The sequence below is a fragment of the Elephantulus edwardii genome, unplaced genomic scaffold, assembly GCF_000299155.1.
Source record: "Elephantulus edwardii isolate Elephantulus edwardi_28Jun2011 unplaced genomic scaffold, EleEdw1.0 scaffold00189, whole genome shotgun sequence".
In the NCBI taxonomy this organism is placed as follows: domain Eukaryota; kingdom Metazoa; phylum Chordata; class Mammalia; order Macroscelidea; family Macroscelididae; genus Elephantulus; species Elephantulus edwardii.
This window is the reverse complement of record NW_006399939.1, coordinates 4,400,578-4,428,325: the sequence shown is the minus strand read 5'-3', so window position 1 is coordinate 4,428,325 and position 27,748 is coordinate 4,400,578. Positions and strand designations below refer to the sequence as shown.

At 45.5% G+C, this 27,748-nt stretch overlaps 1 protein-coding gene and 1 pseudogene across 1 annotated transcript in view; one reads left to right on the top strand and one right to left on the bottom strand.

Moving 5' to 3' along the window:
• LOC102871018 lies at window positions 1-25,877 on the top strand (annotated as a pseudogene).
• Window positions 25,878-26,410: 533 nt separating this feature from the next.
• LOC102870609 (dnaJ homolog subfamily B member 9-like) overlaps window positions 26,411-27,748 on the bottom strand; it is a 3,177-nt gene continuing 1,839 nt past the window's right edge. Inside the window, exon 2 of the mRNA XM_006896771.1 lies at window positions 26,411-26,597. Coding sequence (XP_006896833.1) covers window positions 26,411-26,597 — 187 coding nt within the window. The remainder of the gene's footprint in view (window positions 26,598-27,748) is intronic.

Here is a 27,748-nt window from a genome sequence, read left to right as displayed (position 1 = left end):
ATGGTTGTCCTCTCAAAGGAATATGTTCTGTGGCTCTAAGTGGGGCTGCCAGCTTTGTGATGGGGCTTACCTGGCCGCCAGGGTTGCCTAGGGCCAAGTACAAGCTGAAGAATCCTACGGTTTATAGCACAGACCCAGAAAATGTGCTCCTCTTCAACTGCTTTCAGCGAGCACCAGAAGACGTTGGAAGTAGATCCTCCCTCATATTTCTTAGCTGTTGGAGGTGTTTACCACCCACAGATAGTTTCCAGCTTGGGAGCAGCCTGGATTGTTGGACGAATTCTTTATGCTTGTGGCTATTACATAGGAGAATCCAGCAAGCAGAATCGAGGACTCCTAGGGTCCACCACTCTCCTTGGCTTTGATGGGTACAACTGTGTGCTCAGACTTCTAGCATTTTGGTTGGGTTAAAGCCAACTTGGGTGATGGGGCCAAATGTACTATTAAAGAATTGTTGTTGTTGTTATGTGCCATCAAGTCGCTTGCGACTCATAGCGACCCTATGTGCAACAGCCCTAAACTCTGCTCTGTCCTGTGCCAATTGCACTGTCTCTGACACTCCCATCCCGATTACCCCAGTCACTGAATCAATCCACCTCATAGAGGGTCTTCCCCTCCTGCGCTGTCCCTCCACCCTCCCAAGCATGATGTCCTTCTCCAAGGACAGGTCTCTCCTTACAACATGTCCAGAGTATGTTAGATGGAGCCTCAGAATCCTTTCCTCCAAGGAGCAGCCTGGTTTAACCCTTTCCAGGATGAATCTGTTTGTTTTCTTAGCAGTCCATGGTATTCTCAATACTCTTCTCCAGCACCACAGCTCAAAGGCATCAATTCTCCTTCTATCCTCCCTAGTCATTGTCCAACTCTCTGATGCATAACAAGTGATTGCAAAGACCATGGCCTGTATCAGACGCACCTCAGTCTCCAGAGAGACACCATTGTTCTTCAGTACCCTGGAGAGGTCCCTAACAGCAGACTTTCCCATCGTAATACGTCTTTTAATTTCCTGGCTGCTGGTGCCAGGAGTGTTGACTGTGAAGCCAAGCAAACTAAAGCTGTGAACAATCTCAATCTTTTCACCATCCATCCTGATGTTGCCAATTGGTCCAGTGGTAAGAATCTTTGTCTTCTTGACATTGTGATTTGAAACCTCTTATTCATCTTGACTATCTTGCCTTAATTTTCAGTGACATAATTTTTTTCTAAATATGATAAAACCTATTTGTCATCAACCTCATATCTAAAAGGAAAAAAAATCATTCTTTTGTATGGTTGCTTAGAGACACCAATCATAATTAATAATCAAGGTTGCTTGAACTTCTGGCAGTTCCCTATCTCTGTACTGTCCTAGCAATTTTGAATAATCTTCAGCCTTATTTTGCTTGCATGTGATGTCAATGATATTCAATAATATTCAATAGTTTATAATGTTAATAGTTTCCACATTCTATTGGATCATCTTTCTTGGGAATAGGAACAAATATGGATGTCTTCCAATCCATCATCCTGACAGCTGTTAATGCTTTGTAGGTCTTTCTATTTTTAAAATTACACTATGTGGCTGTATTATTACAAATAACAGAAAGAATCCAAACAAATCAACCTTCCCATAACCAGCGCCCACTGCCAGGACTGTCTTCCCTCAGGACCAATCTCCTCAGAAGATGCGTCATCATCAGGGACACTTGGTGAGTCCAAGGGCCAGTGGCATCAGTATCGTGTAGGAGCTTTGGAAAAGGCAAGACTCACTGAATTGAAATGCTGGGAATACCCAGGAACAGACTTCTACAGTCTTTTCTGGAATATTAGAGGGTTCAAGCTCCCCCAGCTGTTACTAGATGTCTTCAAGTTCACTATGACTCACAGCGACCTTGTGAACAGCCGAGCTGCACGTTGTTACACCCTGTGCCGTTCTTAGGATCTCAGATATGCTCAAGCTCATTGTCACAGTCACGGCGTCAACACATCTCATGGAATGTTTTGCAATCTTTCATCCACCCTCTGCTTTTCCAAGTATGTTATCTTTTCCCAAGGACCGGCTCTTCCTGGCAACATGTCCAAAGCCCGTGAAATGAAGTTGCACCGTCCTTGCCTCTAACAACCACTCTGACTGCACTTCAGATCCGCTGCTCATGGAGTTGCTGTGAGTTGTGGTCAACTCAAGGGCATCAAATAACAACAACAAGAAGCAGAAATGACAGCCAAACATATGGCGTCCTAGACTGGATTCTGGGGCAGAAAAGGGAGCTTGGCTGAAAAGTTGATGAAATTCAAGTAACGTCTGTAGTTTAGTAGATTTAATGACAATATACCATTGTTAGGGTTAGTGGGTTTTAAAGTATCTCCTGTTTGTTTAGTATGTTAACCTTCAGGGAAGCTGCGTGAAGGAGAGAGAACACTCTAGATTCCCCTTGCAACTTTTCTCTAAGTCTAAAATGATTTCCAAAATAAGAAGTTTTACAAATACAATACTAAATTGAAATGAAAGAAGTTTGTCAGTTTTTGAATACATGATTTTTTTCACCTTGGGGGAACAATGCTATCAGTTCCTGTGAAGCCATCTAAAGTTCAGACTTAAATATGCAAAATGTTAATCAAGAGGTTGAAATTTTAGCTCTTAAATGATATTTTATCCCCTATCTATTGATTTTGTTGGAGCCCTGTTCTGTAGGAAGTTGCACTGCTAACACAAGGGCTCTCCTTATGTGGCGATTACAGTTCACGACCCTGCCGTTGTTCTGAGGAGGAAAAAGAGGATCCATCTTCTCTTACTCGATTTACAGCCTCAGAAACCTGCTGGAGGCTCAGCTAGGAGTTGAAATAGACTCAACGGCAAAGAGCGGGCGTTTTTAGCGACTCCTGTGAAGAAATGAGGAGATCAGCATACTCATCCCTCCACCTTCTGCCCTCCACCTTTCAAATCTTGGTGTTGTTGTTATGTGCCATCGAGCAGGCTGTGACTCCTAGTGACCCTATGGACAACAGCTTTGAAACCTGCCCTATTCTGAGCCAGTCTCACTGACTCTGACACACTTACCCCAGTTACTGTGTCAATCCATCTCATCCGGGGTCTTCCTCTCCTGCACTGTCCCTCCACCCTTCCGATCATGATGTCCTTCTCCAAGGACCATTCTCTCCTGGCCACGGGCCTGAAGTATGTGAGACAGACTTTCAGAATCCCTGCCTCCAAGGAGCAGCCTGGTTTCACAGTCTCCAGGATAATCCAGTGCTTTCACCTCGGCTCTGCAGAACCTCGCCTGCAGAGTAGAACCATTCTACAGAGAAAGTTTCTTAGGCTGAAATCTTTAGGGGAGCCCATTGGCAGGTCTTCTCCCTTGGAGCAGCTGATTGGTTTGAACCTGTGACCTTTCAGTGCGTAACCAGGTGCTTAACCATTGTGCCACCAAGATGGCTTTCTCCAGAGCCCAAGACCTGAATTTTAGCCCCTATTCTGCTGATGATTGTCTATTTGTGCTTTATTGACATTTAAAGGCATTTGACTCTGTGGATCATAACAAGCTGTGGCTGAACTTGAGAGGAATGGGAGTCCCAGAGCATTTGATTGTGCTCCTGCAGAACCTGGACCTGGACCAGGAAAAGCAGGGGAGCAGTGCACGGTTTAAAATTGAGAAGAGAGTGCGTCAGGGCTGTATTCCCCCTCCATACCTATTTAATCTGTATGCTGAGCAAATTATTCAAGAAGTTGGACTCTATGAAGAGGAGTGTGGATCAGGATTGGAGGGAGACTCACCAATAATCTGATATGCAGATGACACACTGCTTACTGAAAGTGAGGAGGACTTGAAGCCCTTGTTGCAGAAGATCAAGGAATGCAGCCTTTGGTATGGATTGCATCTCAACGTCAAGAAAACAAAGATTCTTATCACTGGACCAATAGGCAACATCATGTTGGATGGAGAAAAGATTGAAACTGTCAACAGTTTCATTTGGCTTGGATTCACAATTACCATTCTTGCTACTAACAGTTAGGAAATAAAGAATGCATTGCACTGGGGAAGTCTGCACTTAGAGATCTCTCCAAATTATTAAGGAATAATGATGTCCTTTTGAGGACTAAGGTGTGTCTGATTCAGGTCATAGTCTTTCTGATCATTTGCTATGCATCTGAGAACTGGACAATGAATAAGGATGACAGAAGAATTGACGCCTTTGAGCTGTGGTGTTGGAGAAGAGCACTGAACATCCTGTGGACAGCCAAGAGAACAAACAGATATGTCTTGGAGAGGTTATAGCCAGAGTGCTCTTTGGAGGTAAGAATGATGAGGCTTCATCTCACATACTTTGGGCATTTGCTAGGAGGGGCTATTCCTTGGAGAAGGACATGATGCTGGGAAGGGTGGAGGGTTGGCTAATGAGAGGAAGACCCTCAGCAGGGTGGATTGACACAGTGACCACTGCAATGGGCTGTTGTGTGTCAGGAAGTGTGAGGATGGTACAGGTTAGGACAGGGTTCAGATCTTTTGTTCATGGAGTCACTATGAGTTGTACTAGACTCGACAGCACGTAACAACCACCTAACAACTGTTAATGACTGTCTTGCAGGACACCCAGGGAAGGCCTTGTCCTCTCTTGTCTCAGTGTCTCCATTTGCCCAGGGACTCAAGGGTCTTTGGGACCCTGGAGGTCCCCTCTGGTGTTGAAGGACCCTGTCCTCCCTGAGGTCTCTCCCTGCTCCTCATTCCTCTGAATCCCAGCATGGCAAGCGAGTGGGCTTTATTCCCTGAGATTTCTCCCGTATGTATCTGAGGCTGGGACCAGCTGGACTGCTCTGGGAGGTTTGTTTCTGAGACTCTCTGGCCACAAGGGTGAGTCACTCTGCCTTGCCAATGGAGGAGCCAGGGGCTCAGGGCAAAATTCCTTTCCCCATGGATCCCCTTCATGGCTAAGTTCTCAGGGCTCTGAAGAGGCATTTATGGACAAGGGAAGTTAAGTTTCTTGATGCAACATTTGATCCTTCAATTCCAGGAAGACTCTAATTTTACCAATACCTTATACCTTAGATATACCTTAGAAGCCCTGGTGATGCAGTGCAATATGTGATGAACTTTTAACCAAAACTTTAACTACTGGAAATTGCTCAACATTCTGTCGGAAAAAGAGGATGCAATGCTCATTCATTCTCTCTCTCTCTCCTCTCCCCCTCCCTCTCTCTCCCCCTCTCCCTTTCCCTCTCTCCCTCCCTCTTTATTTCTCCCTCCCTCCCTCTATTTAAAACCTCAGAAATTCTATGGAGGGTCACCAGGAGTTATACCCTGCTGTAAGGGAGCGAGAATCTCAAGTTAGCCTAAGGCAGCCACTGGGAGGCTAAGTTAGGGCACCTAACTGAGACCTTGGCTATAGTCAAAGACTTGATAACAAGCAACATTCAACTCTCGCCTCCAGTCACCGAGACCTTTTGGTCTTCCTGCTATTCTCTTACCTCCCTTCCCCTTCTCCTATTCTAACTTATAAACAGAGGAGGAGCCCCTCCTCCAATGCATGTATCCATCTACCCAGCCATCCACCCATCCACCCAATCTGAAATTATCCATCCATCCATCCTCTGTTTGTTATCCATCATCCTCAATTGGTCCACTCACCATCTATCAATTCAGTTAATCCTTCTCCACACTGTACATCTTTCCATTTCAAAAGTCACAGGCTTCCAAATAATAATACTAATACAGACCATAAGAGTCACTGTTCTTGAAACCTTCCCATGTACCAGGCATTGCACTAATGGCTTGACTTGCTTGATCTCATTTAATTGACCTCTATGCAATGGGTCCCCTGTTACAGATAAGAAAACTAGGACAATCTGCATTCTGCTTCCTAAGGAGTACAAATGTGATACAGTCTTTCTCTGGCTCCTGATAAGGAAAACAGAAATGTGGGAATATGTTGCTGGTGTTGTTAGGTGCCATCAAGTCGACTTAGATGCATAGCAATCCTGTGAGCAACAGAATTCAAGCTTAGATAATAATAATAATAATACACACAACTATGGCAGAATTGCGCAGGACTGGACAAGGTTCAGGTCTGCTGTTCATAGGATTGCTGTGCGTCCTTAGTGCCTCAGTGGCACCTAACAACAACCACAATACAGACATAACAGATTACAGGTGTCCTTGACAACATTACACGTAGTCACTTAAATTTCCAGACTTAAAAAACCCTTAGATTCAAGATTCCCTGTGCAGTAGAAGCACAATGTAGTAGATGCTCCAACAGAACTGATCGTTGTGAGATGGGAGTGTGGGGACAGGAAAGGACGATGGCAGGGCGGGCCAGGGTAGAGATGGCATTTGAGTTGACGATGGTTTCACCAAGCAGAGAAGGGCTCTGTGGGGGAGATGTTGCAGCAAGTCCAACGGCATGGAGACATGAGCTGAAGACAGCGCATCAGAGAGACGTATAGTTTCTAGTGTTCGGAATGGAGGAGTCAGGAGATGACCTGGCAAGAGGAAGCTTTCGAGAAAGCCCATCTTGAGCCCAGGGGGCTGATTAAGTAAGTGGGCTTCAGAAAGAAACACCCCAGTGTTGAGCAGTTGATGCACACTATAAGTCAGTGAGAAAAAAAAAAAAAACCAAACTAGATTACCAAATAGCTATTATTATCCCATGTTATGCTCTAAAATACAGAGTCTGGGTTATAAACTAGAGAGATCTGTTTCTGTGTCTTTAATAACGTGTAGGGAGTTGGAACAGGTATACATTGTCCTTCTTGAAGCAACCTTTAGTGGAAGGGAGGTCTGCTGGCTTAGTAGGAAGGAGTTGTGCTGCTAATCCAGAGGCAGGTGGTTCGAATCCACCAGCAGCTCCACAGGAGAAAGAGCAGTCTCCTCCCACATGATTTAGTGTCTCTGAAAACCCATTGTAGGGTCAACTATGGGTCAGTTCTGACTCGACCGCACGTAGCAACAATAATTAATGAAAGAAGGAGCCCTGATGGAATGGTGAGCACAGGTTAGGTCAGCACCTCAAATCCTCTAGCTTCTCCAGTGGGAGAAAGATGGGCAGTCTCCTCTCATTAAGATTTGTTGTGGTGGTTATATACCATTGAAATGCTTGCAACTCATAGCAACCCTATGTACAACAGCTCTGAGCCCTGCTCTATCCTGGCCAACTTTGTCATCTCTGACACACCTACCCCCATTACCTTAGTCACTGAGTCAGTCCATCTCATCTAGGGGCTTCCTCTCCTGCGCCGTTCCTCCACCCTCCCAAGCATGATGTCCTTCTCTAAGGACTGGTCCCTCCTGCAACATGCCCAACATTTTTCAGATGGGGCTTCCAAATCCTTGCCTCCAAGGAGAAGCCTGTCTTGGAGAGGTCCAGGATGAGCCTGTTTGTCCTCCTAGCAGTCCACGGTATATTCAATATCCTTCTCCAGCACCACAGCTCAAAGGTATCTATTCTTCTTCTATAATGCTTAGTCATTGTCCATCTTTCTGATGTATAACAAATGATTGTGAAGACCATGGTCTGGCTCAGGTACACCTTAGTCTCTAGTGTGGCATCATTGCTCTTTAGTACTCCAGAAAGGTCCCAGACAGCAGATATCCCCAATGCAATAAGTCTTTTGATTCTTGGCTGTTGGTACCAAGAGTGTTGCTTGTGGAGCTGAGCAAGCTGAGCTGTTAACAATCTCAATCTCTTCACAACTTTGGAAACCAATGGAAGATGTCCATGGACTGGAATTAACTCAATAGCAGTGGGTTAAGGGCAAGAGGAGAAGCCTCGGTAGTGCAGGGGCTGACGTCAGTTTGAACCCAACAGCCGCATCATGGGAGAAAGGTGAGGCAGTCTACACTTGTCAATATTCACAGTCTTGGAAACCTTGTGGAATACCTGCGCTCCATCCTTTAGGGTTGCTCCAAGAGAGGAAGACTCCTCAATGAGGTGAACTGACACAGTGCCCGCAACAATGGGGGCACGTCAATCAGAGGTGATAAGGATGGCGCGGGATAGGACAGGATTCAGATCTGTTTGTAAGGTCGCTAGGAGCTGTACTTGACTCAATGGCACCTAACAACAACAACAATACAGAGTCACTGCGAGTCAGGAAATATGCCCTGGATGTGGGTTAGGTTTGGGTTTTTGTGCAAGAAAACACTCAAACGCCTTTTTAATAGTTTCAAAGCTGTACATGAAGTAGGTAAAGGTGATGCGATGAAGAAGTTGTTTCAAATATGGCTGAACTTAGTGGTTTCAAAGTGAGGGCCGATTCGCTCCTCCGCCAGCGACGTCACAAGAGAAAGAAGGACAGCCAGTCTCCTCTGTTCTGATTTGCAGCCTTGGAAACACAGAGGGTCACCGGGAGCCGGGACTGATTTGATGGCAGTGTGGTTGTTTTGAGTGAAAGGGCAAGTATGATTTGTCTGTAAATCAGACTTTGTAATCCAATCGTACCTGCCTAAATATGTTTACAGAAAAAGACTGGAAGCCTCTTAGGGCCCAAGAATCTTCACTGTGGCCATTTGGAGCAGCATTGGATACAGCCATGGGCTGTAGGATTTAGGGATGAGTTTTATTTTCTCTATCGTGAGCATGGTGGGAGGAGCCAGGCCCAGGAGTCAGGACGCCTGGGTTCTGCTCTCCATTCGGCACCGGCATTCTCTTTTGTTCTTCTTGTTGTTGTGTTCTCTTTCGCCCACCCTCTGCTTTCATGATGTCTTCTTCTAAGGACTGGCACTTCCTGACAGCAAGCCTGTAGTAGGTGAGAGGAAATGTATTCATTTTGGTTGTAAGTTAGGGACCTCCAACAAGTCCCTGCCTGTGTCTGGCTCACAGCGTCCTCATCTGCTAACACCGAGTTGGTCAAATGCCCAACATCCCATTGCCCATGTGCACCAGGCTGGTGTTTCTCAGACTGGGATGTGTGCTTGGGGATCCCTAAGTCTACTGAATATTTTTAAAAGTTTTCATGTTTGACAATGAAATTGAAGAAATTCATTCACTCACATAAAATGTTAAGAATGATGTTTGGCACATGGCACAGAATAAATAATTTGTACTTGTCAGGTTTTTTTTATTAAGAAAAGCCTGCTTAGGAAGCTCTAGTAGCCTAGTGGAAGAAGCAGTCCTACAATCCTGAAGGAGTGCGGTTCGAGTCCACCAGAAGCTCTGCTGGAGAAGGAGGGGCAATCTTCTCCTATATCAGTCAGATCTGATTTGACGGCACACACACACAAAATAATAAAAATAAAAATAAAAAAATCCTGCTTGAGGGGTGAGGATGGGCGGGGGGGGGCTTGTTAATCATTGGGCTGCACACTTCCATGGGGGGGCAGTGAAGGAAATGGGAAGGATCTTTTGTGGAAAACAATGTATTCAAACTTTGTAAATATATCAGTATAACATTTTTTTAAAAAGCCTGCTTGAAGTACATTCCTCTATGCAACCTTAATTGTGGACTTGGGGCAGTGGGAGGGGTGCGGGGGGGATTGTGTACCAGGGAAGGAGTGTTTCTTTTACTTTTCAAGGAGAGGAGAGAAGTGGGGTGGGGAGGTATGGGCGGGGAGAGAAGTGTAGCAATGAATGAATGGAAATCCAAAATCTCTGTAAATGCCCATTAAAATTATTTTTAAAAATTGCCATTTTCACAAAAAAAAAAAAACCTGCTTGATGGGTAGGGGCAAACCACAAGGTTGCACATGTCATTGGGTGGAGGGAAGGGGTGAAAGAAATGGGAAGGATCCTGTGGGGACCTGAAAAGATTGGATAATGATGGGTAAGGTCCAATGGTGATTGATTTTATAAAACATAATGCATAGAAATGATTGTATGAAACACATATGAATGAAGAATAGGGTGAAACACAATGTGTATGAACTTTGTGAGCAAACTAATATATATATAACATCTATATTAATATAAACATATATATCTGTATATCTCTTTATCTATCATCTATCTATCTATCTATCTATCTATCTATCTATCTATCTATCTATCTATCTATCTATCTATCTATCTATCTGCTACTGTTAAGTGCTGTTGAGTTGTAGACTCATAGCAACCCTATGAATGAAAGACCTGAGCACTCTTCATAGAGTTTCCAGATGCAAGCCGTTTTGAAAGTGGATGCCACTCCTGCTTCCAAGCTTGTTTTGATTGGGAAGCTCCACCAAACACTATCCAACATGGATAACCATTATTGCATTTGGCACATCAGTGTCACAATGTTTAGCATCACAGCAATCATGAGTTACCTCTGTACAGCAGTGCACAGACCAGTGCCATATTATACATACATACACACACACACACACACACACACACACACACACACACACCTATAGACTGGCTCAGGACAGGGAAGAGTTCACAGCTGCTGTGCATATGTTAGGGTCTCTATGCATCACAGGCCACTCAATGGCACATAACAACAATGACATACTCTGACAGGTTTGGAAGCAGGAGTGGCTTCCACTTCCTAAAGAACATGCCTCCGGAAACTTTGATAAATGTCGATAGTTGTAGAGGGGATTCAGGCCTTTTGTTCATAGGGTCGCTATGAGTCATGCTCAACTTGAAGGCAATCAACAACATATATAAGTGAACTGGGGCATAGGGAGAAAATGCGCAACAAAGAGTGAATGAAAAACCCAACTGTTTTATAAATTTTCATTAAAATCAGAATTTAAGAAAGAAACACCAGCTTTGTCAGTTAGGGGGAAAATACCTCTCTGTTGTAGTGATAATTCACAAAGAAAAGATGTTTCACTAGACTAAGATTTTGGTTCTTTGGCTAGTGTTTCTTAAATCAGTGCCTGTGTGCCCACGGACCTCTGGGATCCACAGAACACTCCTTCTCCTGTAACAGGTCTGCACATTGCTCAAAGTTGAAGCAGCAGACAGGTCTGGGACCCAGAAGAACATGAGATGTGACCTCTTGATACCACTCATCTCTGCTTTCACAGCTTCCTTTCGGCTGGGATGACTGGCTTATTCCTGAGGCTGGAGGAGAACTTGGAATCACAGGCACCTTTCCCAAGAAAATGAGTCTCCAGGGAGGGCCCTCTGCCTGCAGGCCCGCGCCAGCACCTGTGTTCTGTAACGCAGCCCTAATTGAAATCACATTAGCATTATGATTCCATTACGGAGAACAAGAGGCTAGCTGCAGGAACGCGCCACACGGGGCCTAATCAGCTGGACGGGATCATTTATAAAGGGCTGTGCATCTGCTCGGGGCTTCAGTGTTAAGTAAGGCAGACAGGGGCCTATTCATTATTAACAAGGCTTTATGCGTTTGGCTAGGCATGAGAACAAAGCCGGCCACAAGGGGAGTCTGAGGGAGGAGAGGCATCAAGGTGATGACTTCAAACACCCCGTCTGCCTTGCCCATCAGTGGAGCCCAAGATGCTTCTGTCTAAGTGGAGGTGATGTCTCCCCAAAGCCTTGCCTGTGATAACAAGAAAGGCTAAGGAACTTGCCCAAGATTTCGCAGCTATATACATATACACATATAGCTGTGTGGTGGGATTGGGATTGGAGTTCAGACAAGCTGGGCCCAAATCAACTTGCCGTGCACAGTCCCCCTCTTGCAGTTCATATCCACCCTGCTTTATGTCATTGTCACGCTCAGTGTTCAAAGCAGCTCCAGGTCTCAGATGGGATTGGGATGTAAAGGAAAGAGGCTGGAACTTAGAACCTGACCGGAGGGTCAGCTCTTCCAGTCACTGACTTCATGCACGAAGGACCAAAGCTGTGCCAGGCACTGAACTAGAAGACCCATCCAAGACGGTGCATAAGACTCTGTCCTTGTCCTGCAGGAGCTCAAACACTCTTGGGAGAGTATTGGTCTTTGCAAACCAGGCAGTGAGCACTAAAGCACAAGAATGTTCTCCCAAAGGATGCTCTTATTGATTCTTTAACGATAATGAACCAAAGTCTAATCCCACCGAGCTCATTATGGAGCCAAGTTCGACTCATGGGACCCTGTGGACTACACAATGATTGTACGGGATGAAATACTATGGCTCCAAAGAATTTTCTGACTATGATCTTTAGAGAAGCTGCTCTCCAGGCCTTTCATCCATGGCACTGTTGGGTGGATTCCAATTATTAACTTCTCAATTTGTAGTTAAGCATAAGCTATACCTACCAGAAAACTGTATTGATAATGAATGAGTCCTTGATTATGATGTAATGTGCAAGACCCCAAAATAGAGAAATTAATTAAAACATGTCATTATAAAATATAAGTATATATAATTAAAGACTAATATAAAACTTTTAATATTAAACCAGAATGAACAAAAAGTATTAGAAGGGATGTTGTATGACACTTAAGCACACAGGCTCTGGACTCTGGCAAAGTTTTGATCTAATCCTGGATTTGTTGTTGAATTTTTGTCTCGAAATTGAACATGTTGCTTCACCTGTTTGAGTTCACCCCCACCTTTTCCTTCTTTCTTACCTCCTCTGGATATGAGCAATTTAGGACAGAAAGAGGGCACAGGGAGATGCTGTATTGATATCTTGTAGGAAGGAACACTGTGGGGTCAACAAAGAGAGATTTGTTGGAAGAAAATGTTGGTGCGTGTAACACAGTGGTTGAAAACTATGAGGCTGAGTGAACCTAGTTCCAGATCAAGGCTCTGCCACCCATGCCTTTGGGACCCAGGACGGGAAACTCCACGTGGGGACTGTCCATCTGTACGTCTGTGTAAAGACAGCACCCTGGAAGTCGTCAGGAGAATGACATGAAATGATGGGCGTAAAGCACACAATATATGATCTGAGACATAACAAAAGTTCTTAAAATGCACATGCATCATACACAGGACGTGATGGGCACACCCGTGGATTCTCATCAGCTGTATGGCCTCTGACAAGTCTATTTGAGCCAGCTAATGAAGGAGGCAATTGCCCAGTCCTGAAGGATGAGCGACAAATATGGTGTGAGATTGTATTGTGACTAGTAACTCAAAGCACGGATGTGCCATTTCTCTCATCCACTGGTACTCATGTCTGGGAGTGGGGCATAGGAAGAGATGGTCTCAAGCCTTCGAGAAGTTGGGTTGGGGAGGTGTTGAAACCATTCCAGTTGTCCCAAATGTGTGTGGTACCGATGGAGAAATGTGAGTTTGTGGAGGAAAGAGACTGGGTAGCAGGGCAGCTGCCCCTGGTGCCAGTGTCCCTACTCCGCCCTGCCATCACTGCCTGGCACTTCTCGGGTGATTTGCTCACTAGACACAAGCATAAGCCATCATGTATCTGCTCCCTGCATTCCAGCAGGGCAGTTTTCTCCAGTGTGCTGGGTGCCTTAACTCCGTATGTTGTTGTTGTTGTTGTTGTTGTGTGCCGTCTAGTACAGGCCTATGAACAACATGCCTGACCTCTGTCCTGTCCTGTGCCATCCTCACACTCTCTGAACACTTGAGCCCATTGCTGCAGTCACTGTATCGATTCATCCTGCCAAGAGTGCTGTCCTCTCTTCCACTATCCCTTCACCTTTTCGAGCGTGGTGTCCCTTTCCAAGGACTAGCCTCTCGTAGAAACATGCTTCACGTGTGTGAGATGAAGCTTTTCCATCCTTGCCTCCAGTGAGCACCTTGGCTGCACTTTTCCCAGGACATGGCTATTTGCTCTCTTGGCAACCTATGGGCTCTTTGGCATGCTTCTCCAGCACCACAACGCTAGTCCACAAGTGAAGAATAGTTAAAAGAGGTGGAAGGAGCCCTCCCTGGTGGTGTAGTTCATAAAGCGTCAGGCTGGAGAGAGGGTGTGGAGGAGAGGAAGTCGCTAGGGTGACCGAGTTCGGTGGGCAGAGGGAGGGGATGAAGGAGTTAAGAAAGATCCAAGGGGGCCTGAAAAGAATCCCTCGTACACACACATCAATTTTATGAAACACGATGAATAGAAGTGATTGTCAGAAACACAACACAAATGTGCAGCTGCTGTTGTTGTTATGTGCCGTCGAGTCACCTGTGACTCATAGTGACCCTATGTACAACAACCCTAAATCCTGCTCTATCCTGTGCCAATCTTATTGTCTCTGACACGCCTATTCTCATTACCCCAGTGACTTTCTCAATCCATCTTCACGAGGCTCTTCCTCTCCTGCACTGTTCCTCCACCCTCCCAAGCATGACGTCCCTCTCCCAGGATGCCCAAAGTATGCAACATGTCTAAAGTATGTCAGAAAGAGCTTCAGAATCCTTACCTCCAAGGAGCAGCCTGGCTTCACTTTCTCCAGGATGAACTTGTTTGTTCTCCTAGAAGTCCATGGTATATTCAATTCTCTTCTCCAGCAACAAAGCTCAAAGGCATCTACTCTCCTTCTATCATCCCTAGTCATTGTCCAGCTCTCTGATGCATAGCAAGTAATTGTAAAGGCCATGGCCTGTATCAGGCACATCTTAGTCTCCAGACTGACACTGTTGCTCTTCAGTACTTTGGAGTGGTCTCTGACAGCAGTCTCTCCCAAAGCAATTTGTCCTTTAATTTCCTGGCTGCTGGTACCAAGGCTGTTGATTAGTGAGCCAAGCAAACTGAAGCTGTCAACAATCTCAATCTCTTTATCATCTATCATGATGCGAATGTAGGAACATGTAAAATGCAATTGACAGGAATGATACACAGTGGATATGAATTTTGTATGTAAACCAATATAAAAGAAAAATAAAGTGAGGGTGGGGTGAGGGAAGTATCAGGCTATCAACCAAAAAGTCAGTGGTTTGAGTCTATCCACTGCTTCATAGGAAGAAGAGGGACAGGTGCCTCCTGTAAAATTTGCAGACTTGGGAAGCTGATGAGGCTTGTTGTAACTCAGAACTGAATCGGTGTCAGTGGGGTGGGTTTGATTTTTGGTCATCACACAAGTGGTTTGCACCTGACTGTTAGCTTAAAAGTTGGAGGTTCGAATTCACTCAGCAATACTGTGGAAGAAAGACCTGGTGGCCTGCTTCCATTACTATTACAGTCAACAAAAGCCTGTGGAGAGATTCTCCCTTGTTAATACAGAGGGTTATCACAAGCCAGAAATGACTTGGTGATAATGAACAACACCCTTCATTATGATTCAAGTCCTGACTTAGACATTTTAGGGTCAATGACAAACACTAAACTGGGAGAGAAGAAGAAATTGAGGTCAGAGAGGTGCAATGACCTCTAGTTCCCACAGCCAATAGGTATTCCCTGATGCCAAAGACCAAACTCTTATTAGTGATGCTGAAATAACTGAAGTTACGAGGATTCAATAATCAGAAATCACACCGCAAAGGACCCCAATGTATCAAAGAACAAGGATTAAAGTCACTTTGAGACTGAAGATAAACTCAATCTGAATAATCCTATTTCCAATTATCTCATATGCTGGCCAATGAATAAGAAGTAGTGAGGAAATTGATGTCTTTGAGTCATGGTGTTGGCTAAGGTTGCTGAAAATACCATGAACTGCCAGAAGAACGGAAAAATCTTGGGAGAGATGTAGCCAGAATGTTCCTTAGAGGCAAAGAGGGCTAGATGCTTTGAACCAAGAGAGGACAGTCCGGAGAGAAGGATGTCATGTTGGTTGAAGTAGATGTCAGTGGGAGAGATGAAGACTATCAATGACAGAGTGGCTCTACCTGTGGACACAAACAAAGCAATGACACTGACCCTGGTGCAGGACTGGGTAATTTTCCCTTCTGCTGTACACGTGGTTAGGATGAGTGGGAAGGGACTGAATAGCTCCTAACAACAATGGTTATAGTGCAGGAGAAGAGTATTGAATATCCTATGCACTGAGCAAAGACTACCAGAGGAATGTCTATCTGTGTTTCATTGACTATGCAAAGGCATTTGACTATGTGGATCACAACAAATTGTGGTTAACCTTGAGGAAAATGGGAATCCCAGAATGCTTGATTGGGCTTATTTGAAACCTATCAGTTGATCACCAGTCCTCAGAACAGAGCAGAAAAACACTGCATGTGTCAGGGATGCATCCTGTCTCCATACCTCTTCAGTCTATATGCAGAACAGATTATTCAGGAAGTTGGGCTTTATGAGGAGGAATGTGGCATCAGGATTGGGGGAAGACTCATCAACAACTGATGTTAGGCAGATGACACAACCTTGCTTGCTGAAACTAAGGAGGACTTGAAGCGCTTGCTTCAGAAGATCAAGGACTGTCATCTTCAATATGGATTAAAGCTCAACATCAAGAAGACAAAGATTCTTACCACTGGGCCAATGTTCAGCACAATGATGAATGGAGAAGAGATTGAGGTTGTTAACAATTACAGCTAGCTGGGCTCCACAATCAACATTCTTGGCACCAATAGTCAGGAAATCAAAAGACAAATTGCATTAAGTAAATCTGCTGTCAGGAACCTCTCCAAATTATTAAGAAGCAATGATGTCAGTCAAGAGACTAAGAGGCACTTGATCCAGGCCATGGTCTTTGCAATTATTTGCTATGCATCAGATATCTGGACAATGACTAAGGATGACAGAAGAATTGATGCCTTTGAGTTGTGGTGCTAGAGAAGAGTCTTGAACATGCCATGAACCACTGAAAAAACAAATAAGTCTGTCTTGGAGAGGGTGAAGCCAAGTTTCTCCTGGGAGACTAGGATTTTGAAGCTCCATCTCACATACTTTGGGCATGTGGCCCGGAGGGACTGATCTTTGGAGAAAAACATCATGCTCAGAAGGGTGAAGGGACAGCACCGGAAAGGAAGACCCTGGATGAGATGGATTGATACAGTAACTAGGACAATGGGGGTCAGTGTGTCAGTGAGACTGGCTCAGGACAGGGTAGGGTTCAGAGCTGTTGTACATAGGGTCACAGGCAGCTCGACAGCACATAACAACAATGACAACATGCTCTGTCAAGAGAACAAGCGGTTCTGTCCTGGAGAAGGTGAGATCAGAGTGCTCCTTGGAGGCAAGGATGATGAAACTCTCACAGTACTTGGGAAATGTTTTCAGGAGAGGCCAGTTTTTGGGGAAGAATATCATACTTGCAAAGGTGAGAACAAGAGAGGAGGACTCTTAACAAGACGGATTGATACAGTGAACACAATGGGATCAAGTATGTTTTGATGATGAAATTAGCTCAGGATAGGACAAGGTTCAGAGCTGTAGTTCATAGGGTCCCTCTCACTGAGTTGTAATCAACTTAATGGCACATGACAACAACAAGCTGAACACCATCCCCTCCCTTTTAAAAATTATGATTTTCTATCTTGAGGACTTAGTATTCTCTCATGTAATTTTTAGTCTAGTAATAAGAGATGAAAGACTGGAATAGGTGGGAATGTAGCCCACAACAGCTCCCCCGAAGAGCACCCAGGCCTCTTTACAGTAGCTGTTTTGATTTACTTGCATTCCAGTCTTCTCATGAAGTACTAATAGTAACCACAGTAACTGCCATTTGTCTCATCTTCAAGCTCCCTCACAATGCTACCACACTCACACATTCAGATGCTAAGCTGAAGGTCAGAGGTTCAAGTCTTTCTTTTGCAGAACGGTGGGAGGATTCAAGCCACATGTCTCTTGGTTGACAACTCCTTACCCAATAGGACCCCAGAGTTCCCTGGCTCACTAGTTGCCCAGCGTTCTCTTAGAGAGCTCTGGTGGCCTGATGATAAGAAGCTGAGCTGCAATCTTGAAGGCACAAAGTTCGAATCTACCAGGTGCTCAATAAGAGAAGGATGAACAATCTCCTCCTGTGCAATTTATAGCCTTTGAAGACCCACAGAAGGGTCAGGTGTGAGGTGGTTGACGGTACCTAACAATAGTGTTCGCTTTGTGTTGGACAGCATACAGACATTATCTCTTTGTCCTATTAACTGTAGGAGTTGGACACCGTTAAGACACACATTTTGCAGATGAGGGCACGGGAGTTTAGAAAGGCCGAGTAACGTAATCAAACCCATAGCTGAAATGCAGCAAAGTCAGGATTCACATCCAGGCAGCCTGCCCAGGAAGTTTGGCTCGGCTCCCCTTAACCTTCCTGGAGCACTTCCTCTCTGCAGGTTCCCTGTATGGACACACACAACTCCATTTAAAGCTACAACATATCGCTGTGAGGGAGTACAGTGGTTCCCCCATTCCACAAAGAGCTGACAGTTAGGGAGAGCAAGGGATTTGTATAAAGAAGACGCTAAACTTACATGGCAGAACTGGAGTTTGACTAGGCTTTGTGCCACGGTCCAAGCCCACACTCTCTGCCTCTCCTGTCTGCAGAGGGCAGGTACCCAGCGACCTTTCTCCTGTTGGTGCTGGAAGGGAGGGGGCCCCTGAGGGTGGGCAAAGCAACTCAGCAGGGAAGCCAGAGGCAGCTGGTCCTTTCAAAGACACCCCGAAAGGATCCAGGTGTCTTCGCAGAACGGGATCTGATTAAAAATAGAGCATGTCAGCCTGGCTACCCAGCAGCAGAGCTGAGATCAGAAACCATTTCCAGCAAGCCTGGGTCTTTAAAGTTATTTATCTGTCTGCATTTTTCATCATTTGCCATTGATTTGCGCGGGCTCTTCCTGAGAGCCCCTCTGGTGCCCGCCTGGCAGGGTGGCTGGCTCCATGCCTACCTCACCCCTGGGGCTCTTCCCCTTTCCTGTAAGGCAGCCCAGCCCCAGCTGTCTGCTCAGCGGCCATCAGCCTGGCTCCTCTGTTACCAGAAGAACTTCCAGGACTGGAGGCCTCTGTCCGCTCTCTCCTTACTAGCATCTCCCACAGCGTGAGAGGACCAGAAGGCTCGAAACCAAGTGCTTCTGAATACAAATTCATTCCTGCTCTCTCTTCCCCACCCTCTCTGGCCCTCAGCCCTCCGTAGAGGCTGATTTCTAAGGAGTGTGTCTCTGGGATCTATTCTCTGACTGTGGTTGGGCTTCCATAATGGGAGACACTGACCAGACTCACAGAGGGTTGGAATATTTCCACTGGAGAGCTCTGGTGGTGGCAACCTGGCTGCAACAAGTCTTCTCCTATCGCTTTCATCACCACCAGGCTCTGTAAACCATTACTGTCCCAGGTGCCTTGAGGTGCAGGGTAGTAATAATGGCTTGTAGTATGTACTGGTACCTGGGCACCTTAGCCTTCCTTGTCAATTCCCTTAGCCCTGTCTGTTCTTCTGTAAAGCCCTGTCACTAAATTTTATTTCAGATCTTAGCTGTTGTGGCTTCCCTTACCTTGAATGATCCACTACACTCTTGACTCTGTGAAATGTAAACCACAGGCAGGACATGTGGAAATGAGAGTCACAGGGAGGGAGCGGGAAGTATACAGTTACAGTGTAGGTAATGTAAATAAACTGTAGGAGGGGGTTTGTGTCAGTGTTCTGTAAACATTCACTCAAGTCACAAACAATAAAAACCGTCAGCAGAGTTTTTTCTCTTGCTTTTCAAAGAGAAAAGCAAATTGGGGGGAGGGGGGTGTGGGGAGAAGGGTGCAACAATGAATGAATGGAATTCCAAAATCTCTGTAGATATTTGTTGAAATGAAAAATAAACAAACTAAATTTAAAAAAAAGCAAATTGGGGGAGGGGTGGGCAGGGAGAAAAGTGCAACAATGAATTAATGGAAATCCAAAGTCTCCGTGAACTTTTGTTAAAATCAACTTAAAATTTAAAAAATAAAGGAAGAAAGAAAGGCTGCCAGGGACATGATATCAAGGACCCAGGGCTTGGCAACATGCCACACTAGCTGCAAGGGAGACTCAGAAATGGAATATTTGGCTGAATAATCATGCGTCGTGCCCCAAATTTGCCAATACAGTAAAAGGGAACAATGAGCCATCTCTGCACAATATCTAGGTGGTTGTTGTTAAGTACCATCAAGTCACAGTGGACTCATAGTTGACCCTCTAGTGGGATTTCAGAGGCTGTAAATCACATGGGAGAAGATTGCTCATCTTTCTCCCGTGGAGCAGTTGGTGGATTTGAACTGCCTGCTTTTGAGTTGTATAGCTCCTTACTTACTGGGTCACCAGAGATCTTGCAAGTCCCCTTATAATGAGGAAGAAAATGCACAGGCACCCCACGTACACCCCACCACCATTAGAGACTCTATTCTGTCCCATTGACCAAGTTTATGCCCTGACAGTTCTGATTTACGAGGAAGCCTGGCCAGGACACACGCTCAGCCAGGGGGAAAGAGGGCACGAGCGGCTAGTAGGTCTCCCTCTCTGCTCTCCCTCATTGCTGTCAAGTCAGAATAATTTATAGCTGATATTTGACGGCAGTTGCTCCTTGAAGGCAAAGATTTTGAAACTCTGTCTCACATGCGTTGAGGATATGGCCAGGAGGGACCAGTCCTTGGAGAAAGGCATCATGGTTGGAAGAATGGAGGGTCAGCAAAGGAGAGGAAGACCCAGGATGAGATGGATTGATACAGTAACTGGGGCAATGGAGTGAGGTGTGTTGGAGACAGTGAGGTGTGTTGGAGACAGTGAAATTGGCTCAGGATAATGGAGTGAAGTGTGTTGGAGACAGTAAAATTGGCTCAGGATAGGGCAGGGCTCATAGCTACTGTACATAAGGTCACCTTGGGTCAAAGTGGTCTTGATGGCACATGACAACATCAACAACAGGTTATTTTGTATGTGTGTGTGTTATACTATAGTATGTATGGATTTGTTCTGATTGGATATATAAATACCACTGTTGTTGTGTGCCAATGAGTTGGAAACCAACTCATAGCTGATCCTCCAGTGAATTTTCAGAGGCTGTAAATTGCACAAGAGGTGATATCTCATCTTTCTCTACGGAGCTGCAGGTGGGTTCAAGTGTTTGGGTTGGCAGCCTAATTCCTTACTGCTAGGCGAGAGAGAGAGAGAGAGAGAGAGAGAGAGAGAGAGAGATCTCCATATAGATAGATAGATATCTCCATATAGATAGAAAGATATCTCTAGATAGATAGATAGATAGATAGATAGATAGATAGATAGATAGATAGATAGATATCTTGGTTAGGTTAGGTTAGTGGACTTAAAGAAGAAATCAGAGAGAACAGAGAAAGCTCAATGCAGGTTTATTAAAGGGGGGAAAGGGAGCTCTCTGGTGAGTTCCTCATACTGGAGAGGCAGAATGGGAAGTCACACTGTGAACTTACAGGGGAGGATTTTTATAAACAGAGTCTTTAGGGAGGGACATTCCATTCTGATTTACGAGCCACCTGCTAGCTCAGACAGACAAGCAAGGCCAATTGCCCTTCTTATCAGCAGCAGAAAAGGCCATCAGCATTTGAGTTCTGAATTCTTCATTCCTCTCTTTGGCCCCCCTTTGTCCAGACTTAACAATCTTCATATAGATATCTATCTATCTATATATCTCCATATATCTATCTATATATCTCCATATATTGCCATTATATATACACACACACACACCCCTCCATATCTCTCTCTCCATATATATATATATCTCCATATCTCTCTCTCTCCATATATATATGGAGATATATATATATTTATCTCCATATATATCCATTAATCTAGCTCCATATACCTATATCTATAGATCCATATATATCTTCATATCGATATATCTCCATATATCTCTATCTCCATATCAATATATCTCCATATATCTATATATTCATATGCATATCTCCATATCAATATATCTCCATGTCTCTATGTCTGTACATCCATATATAAATCCATATATATGGAGCTTATATCCATGTGAGATCTTAGTCTGTTCCTCGTGGGTGACAGTGAATGTAATGCACGCTGAGACTTTAGGGAGCTCTGCTGGTGTATAGTCCATAGCAAATCACAACATTAACACAAAGGCTAAGTCTCTCTAGTGATTCAAACTCACCAGCCTCAGAGGGAGAAAGATGGGCAGCCCCCTCTTCTCTGATTTACAGGCTCATGGAGGGTCAGCTGTGAGTAAGCACTAACTAGACAACAGTGAGTTGAATCACCTGCCCTTTAGATCCCTCGTTGATGGAATGACAGCACAGTGGTGGAAGACAGGCCCTGGCGATCGACTCCTGAAAGTTCACAGCCTGGTAAGCTGTGTGGAGAGTTCTGCTCTGCATGCAGCTCAGAACCCCACCAGCAGCGCTGAACCCTGGCAAAAACTGTGAATCTATCTTGAGGATTAAATTAGATAATCCTGTAAATTGCACAGGGCCTGGCACACAGGAAGTACTTTAAAAAATTGTTGGCTATTGGTATTATCAAGGCCTGTTAGCTGGTGTTATCATTCAGGGACATGGTGTTTCAAGGAAAGAATTCTCACTTCTCATGTGGGGTCTGAGTTGAGGCCCAGACAAAGGACTTCACATGAAGCCACCACCTGTCTCAATGGCACTAACAACAGCTTTGTTACTATTATTATTGTTATTATTTATATTGATATTTTACAAAAGTGATTTGAAACAAAGGTTTCATAGCTAAAGAAATTTTAAATAAATAGTCAAGGAAAACAGACTCCAGGGTTCTCTCGATTTTGTTCAAATCCTCATTCGATAAGGAGTTATATTCTCCTGTAGGGCTGACCAAAGAGCCCTGAAGTATACAGTGTTACATATTGAGCTGCTAACTGAAACACTGGCAGTTCAAATCCACCAGCTGACACTGGGAGAATTATACAGCCTCAGAAGCCATTAGAGAGGGTTCACGATGAGCCAGGCTGACTCAATGGTAGTGGGGTTTAATATCAGTGCTCTTCCTGTACCATCACCTCAGCCCTAAAGATGCAACTCCAACAAAGTCAGCCTGGGTGTCAATCTGCCTGCCCCTGGAACCAGGTGCCCTCGAGAAGTGCTAGCTACCCAGCCACATTTGAACCCTCCCTTCTCAGGCCCTTCTTTGGAAAGAAGAGTGGGCTGTGAGAATCACTGTGGCCTTAACCGTCCCAGGACAACACCCTTGTAAGTAAGGGTGAGATCCTTGCTGTGGTGAGAGGCCAGCAGGGAATCCTGGGTAATGGAAGGGCAGGGGCTGGGAAGGGACCAGCAAGAGCCCTGGGGATGATCAGCCAAAAACAGCCCTTTCCTGACCCTGGGGGGTAGGTGTGAGGGGTGGCCATCTGGTACCTTCCCAGCTAGACTCACCCAGAGGCTGACAGACCCCAGTGATTGACTGGCCTGCAAGAGCCCCACCTGTTTAGACAGGGCCTTTGACCTCCTGCTGGGCTGCCCCTTCCCCTCCCACCAGCCAGAAGAAAGGGATACTGGGAGGAGCTATCCTATCCTCCACTGCCCCAGGGCAGCCTCCATCTACCCACTCTGAGGCCTCTTGGTTGTAGACGCTCCTCCCTCTCAGATGCTATCACAAACCAAAGCTGAAATGCTGCGTGGTGCCTTCTGGGTACTTCCTAGCTCCCTCTGCCTGCTTGTTTTGCAGGGGTTCCTGAGCACATCTATTCGCAAGATTTACCTGGACTTTTGTAAAAAAATAAAGAAAAAACAACACGTATAGCAAGGAAAGCCCAGCTTCCAGGGCCCCTTGCTCCCTTGTCCTGATTTAGCAGGTCAAAGAGGGACCTCGGGAATCTATATCTTACGAGCTCCTCACGTGATGCCATGGGCAGGGATTTGGAGAGTCACAGTCGTCAAGCTTGTATGTGTAGCACAAGGGGCGCTAACTCAGTTCTGGTAACATCGGGGTAAGAAGTTACACCGTCAACCCAAAGGCAGGTGGGCTCTGATCCGTCCACTGTACTGTGGAAGAAAGATGAGCAACCTCTTGTATGGTTGTGTTGCTGTTGTTGTGTACCATCGAGTTAGAACTGACCCATAGCAGACCCTCCAGTGGTTTTTCAGAGGCAGTAAGTTGCACTGGCAGAGATTGCCCCTCATTCTCCTGTGAAGCAGCTGGTGGATTCAAACCGTATAGCTTTGGGTTGGCAGCACAATTCTTTACTGTTAAATCACCAGATTTGAGAATCTGGATCCTATGAAGAAGAATGTGGAATAAGGACGTGAGGAAGACTCATCAACAACCTAAGTTATGCAGATAACACACTTTGCTTGAAGAAAGTGAAAAGGACTTGAAACACTTGCTGTAGACGATCAAGACTACAGCCTTCACTATGGATTGCATCTCGATATCAAGAAGACAAAAATCCTCACCACCCTGATAGGCAATGTCATGATAGATGGAGAAAAAAATAAAAACTGTCAACAGCTTCATCTTAGTTGGATCTACAATCAACACTCTTGGTGCCAGCAGTCAGGAAATCAGGAGCCGTATTGCACTGGGAAATTCTGCAGTTGGGGACCTCTCCAAATTATTGAGGAACAATGATGTCAGCAATGTGTGCTTGATTCAGGCCATGGTCTTTTTGATCACTTGCTATGCATCTGAGAGCTGGATAATGAATAACGAAGATAGAAGAAGAATCGCTGCCTTTGAGCTGTGGTGCTGGAGAAGAGCACTGAATATCCCATGGATTGTCAAAGAACAAAGAAATCTGTCCAGGGGAAAGTGCAGCCAGAGTGCTCTTTGGAGGTAAGGATAGCGAAGCTTCATCTCAAATACGTTGAGCATGTTGTTAGGAGACGCTATTCGTTGGAGGGGTACATCTTGCTTGGAAAGGTGAAATAGTTAGTGAAAGAGAAGACCCTTAATGAGATGATTGACATGGTGACTGCAGCAATGGGCATAAGGGTGGCAGAGGTGATGTGGATGGCACAGGATAGGCCAGGGTTCAGATCTGTTGTTCAAAGGGTCATATTGATTTGATGATACCTAACAATAACAGCGACAAGCTACCGGAGCTCCCAGTGTGATATGTAGCCTCTGAAAACATGCTAGAAGGTCGGCTATGAGTTGCTTCCTACTTGACAGCAGTGTTTGTTTGGTTTTGTTCCCCCCACCCTTTTAAAATTAATTTTAATGAAAAGTTCACAGAGACTTTGGATTTCCATTCGTTCATTCATTGTTAAACTTTTCTCCCTGCCTACCCCTCCCCCCAATTTGCACTTTTCTTTGAAAAGTAGAAGAAAACTTCTTTCACTTTTATACAATCTCTCCTCCCAAGTCTATTCCACTATGCAGCCTTCATTCTGGACTCCTGTCATGACAATAGAACCTAATCATATATCTCTTTTAAACAGTTTTCTCCCTCATCTCTTTCAATGCAGTATACATCATTCATCCCCTCCTTCTCTGTCTTCCCTCAACCCCAATGTCAGTCCCGTTTTACAACAATGGCACCATGCAATATTTGTCCTTTTGTGACTGAGATATTTTACTCAGCATAATGTCCTCTAGTGTCACCCGTTTTGTATAATATTTCATGAATTCCTTGTTTTTTAATGCTGCATAGTATTCCATTGTGTGAATATACCACAGCTTCTCTATCCATTCATTTGTTGATGGGCACTTGTGTTGTTTCCAACTCTTTACTATTGTGAACAAAGCCATGATAAACATGGGTGTGCATATATCTTCTTGGGTGGTGGTTATGGTTTCTTTAGTGTATATTCCCAGTAGTGGAATTGCTGGGTCAAATGATATTTCTATTTGCAACATTTTTGAGAAAGCACCATACAGCCTTCCATAGAGGTTGCACCATTTTACACTCCCACCAACAGTGAATAAGGGTTCCAGTTTCTCCGCAACCTTGCCAGAACTTGATGTTTGCTGTTCTGTTAAATTTTGCTATTCTGACTGGAATGAGATGGTATTTTATAGTTGTTTTGATTTGCATCTCTCTTAGAGCTAGGGATTTTGAACATTTCTTCATGGACAGCAATGTTTTGAGAACTGACTTTGGGCCATGGGTCCCACTGATGCTGTGAAAGTTTGGGTAAATAACTTTATAACTCTGTCTCCATCAGAGACATACAGTACCTACCTCTGAGAGAGCACGTCAGGGCAAGCTCCGAGAATGGTAGGCCTCAGCAGATGGCAGTAACCATTGCTCTTGCTGCGAATGTCACACTCACCTCTGCCTGCAGTGAAACACTGTGTCTCCTGAGTGAAGGGAACAGGGTGCACAGGACATGTGAACAAGCATCTGGTCTCACATTTTCTTTTCCTCGCAGGACCTTAGGATGAGAGCTCAGTGCTTCTCATAACTCACTACTGTCGAGTTAGACTGACTCACAGCTGACCCTCCAGTGGGTTTTCAGAGGCTGTAAATGATATGGGAAGAAATTGTCCATGTTTCTCCCACGGAGCAGCCAGTGAATTCAAACCACCTTCCTCTGAGGTGGCAATGCAACACTTTATCCACCAGGCCACCAGAGCTCCCTCACATCTCATGGAAGGAGATTGCCCATCTTTCTCCCATGGAGACACTGGGCCTATGGCTTAGCAATTCACTTCAGACCACACCACCAGAGTTCCTGTGGGCCCTTAGGACCTGTTAATGTCATTAGCTCCACCGGCCCTGTCCCCTCCTGCCGCACTCAACACCTCTCCTCCCCAGAGTCCAGTTAGGCAGCCAAGTCTGCTTCTCCCATCAGAGCTGCCCCCCACACTGGCCCCTTTGGGGAAGGGTAGTCAACCTCACTTCAGGCGATGAGCAGAGAGCTGCAGCAGGCCCCAGGCTGGAGGGGGGGCTGGGGGCTGGGCAGGTGTGAGGAGACAGGGCTGTGGGGAGGGCAGGTGGGAGGTGAAGACTTCACCTTGGCCCTGGTCATCCTCTGAGTCCTCAGTTCCCACCTGGGCTGTGAGGAGGCCTGGATGAGTTTGCCTGCGTGGAACGGTGGTGAAGGGGCTGTAAAAGAGTTTACAGTTCTGCCCCCCACCAGGCTCCTCACCTCCTTCCCTCAGCCGGTGGGTGTGGGGTCCTAAGATTCAGAAACCAGATGTCCCCAGCTCCCGGCACACGCCGCACTGCAAAGGAACCACCGTCATGTACTTCTGATGGGACTTTCTTCAAGGAAAACGACGGGCCGAGGAAGAGGCAGGCAGGTCTGGGCTGGAGTCCTGATCCACTCAGGGCGTCATCCTCCTCCTTGTGCCTTGACTTTCTCATCTGTGAAATGGAGGCCACATCAGAGTCCATCTCAGTAGATTGCTGAGAGGGTGCAAAGCTGTCCTGGACCAGGGCACGTTGCAGGTGCTCTGCCCACCTGGGCCCCTCCTTCTCCTCTCTGTACTGCACAAACCACATTGATGGGAGACACCATTTCCCACCAGCGTGGGTTCCCAGCAAACTTACCTACTCTTGCTTCCTCTGAACTCTTAGGCTTGTCCACATGCACATACGTTTCTTGAGTTGCAATTTGATGGAAGAATCCAGCAGTCTCCTTCTGGAAAGATTTACAGCCTCAGAGAGACAATGGGAGACAGTAGGAGTCCAGACTCAACCCAATGGTGCTGGATTTTTTTTTTCATTTTTGATTCATTTCATATCACAAGATGTTTCCTATTCAGTGTTTCAGTTGTTTCACTCAGTTTAATAAAAAATGCTCATTAAACAAACTCTCGTCAGGCATTGGCCCTGGGGCATCATCTCCAAAGACATTGACTCATTAAAAGTAACCCCTCTTAGAAGCTGAGAACCTTTGTGGTTCTCATTTCAAGTCAAGGAAAACAGGGAACTGAGTGATTGATGAGCTTGCCCAAGACATCAGAAGGAATAGACGCTGCAGAACTTGAGCTCGGGTCCTGCTGACCGCACAGCCTGGGCTCTCAGTCCTATTCTGTCCCTGCATGTCCCCGCCCACCTCTCCTGGAGATCTCAGTGGGGCAAAAAGCATCAAGAGAAGGAGTTTCATGATTACGTGAGCCCAGATGTGACACCACCATTGCCTGACGGTGTGATCTGTGACACATTTCTGGATTGCTGTTGGTGTTGGGCGATGTCACCTTGATCATGACTCATAATGACCTTTGTTT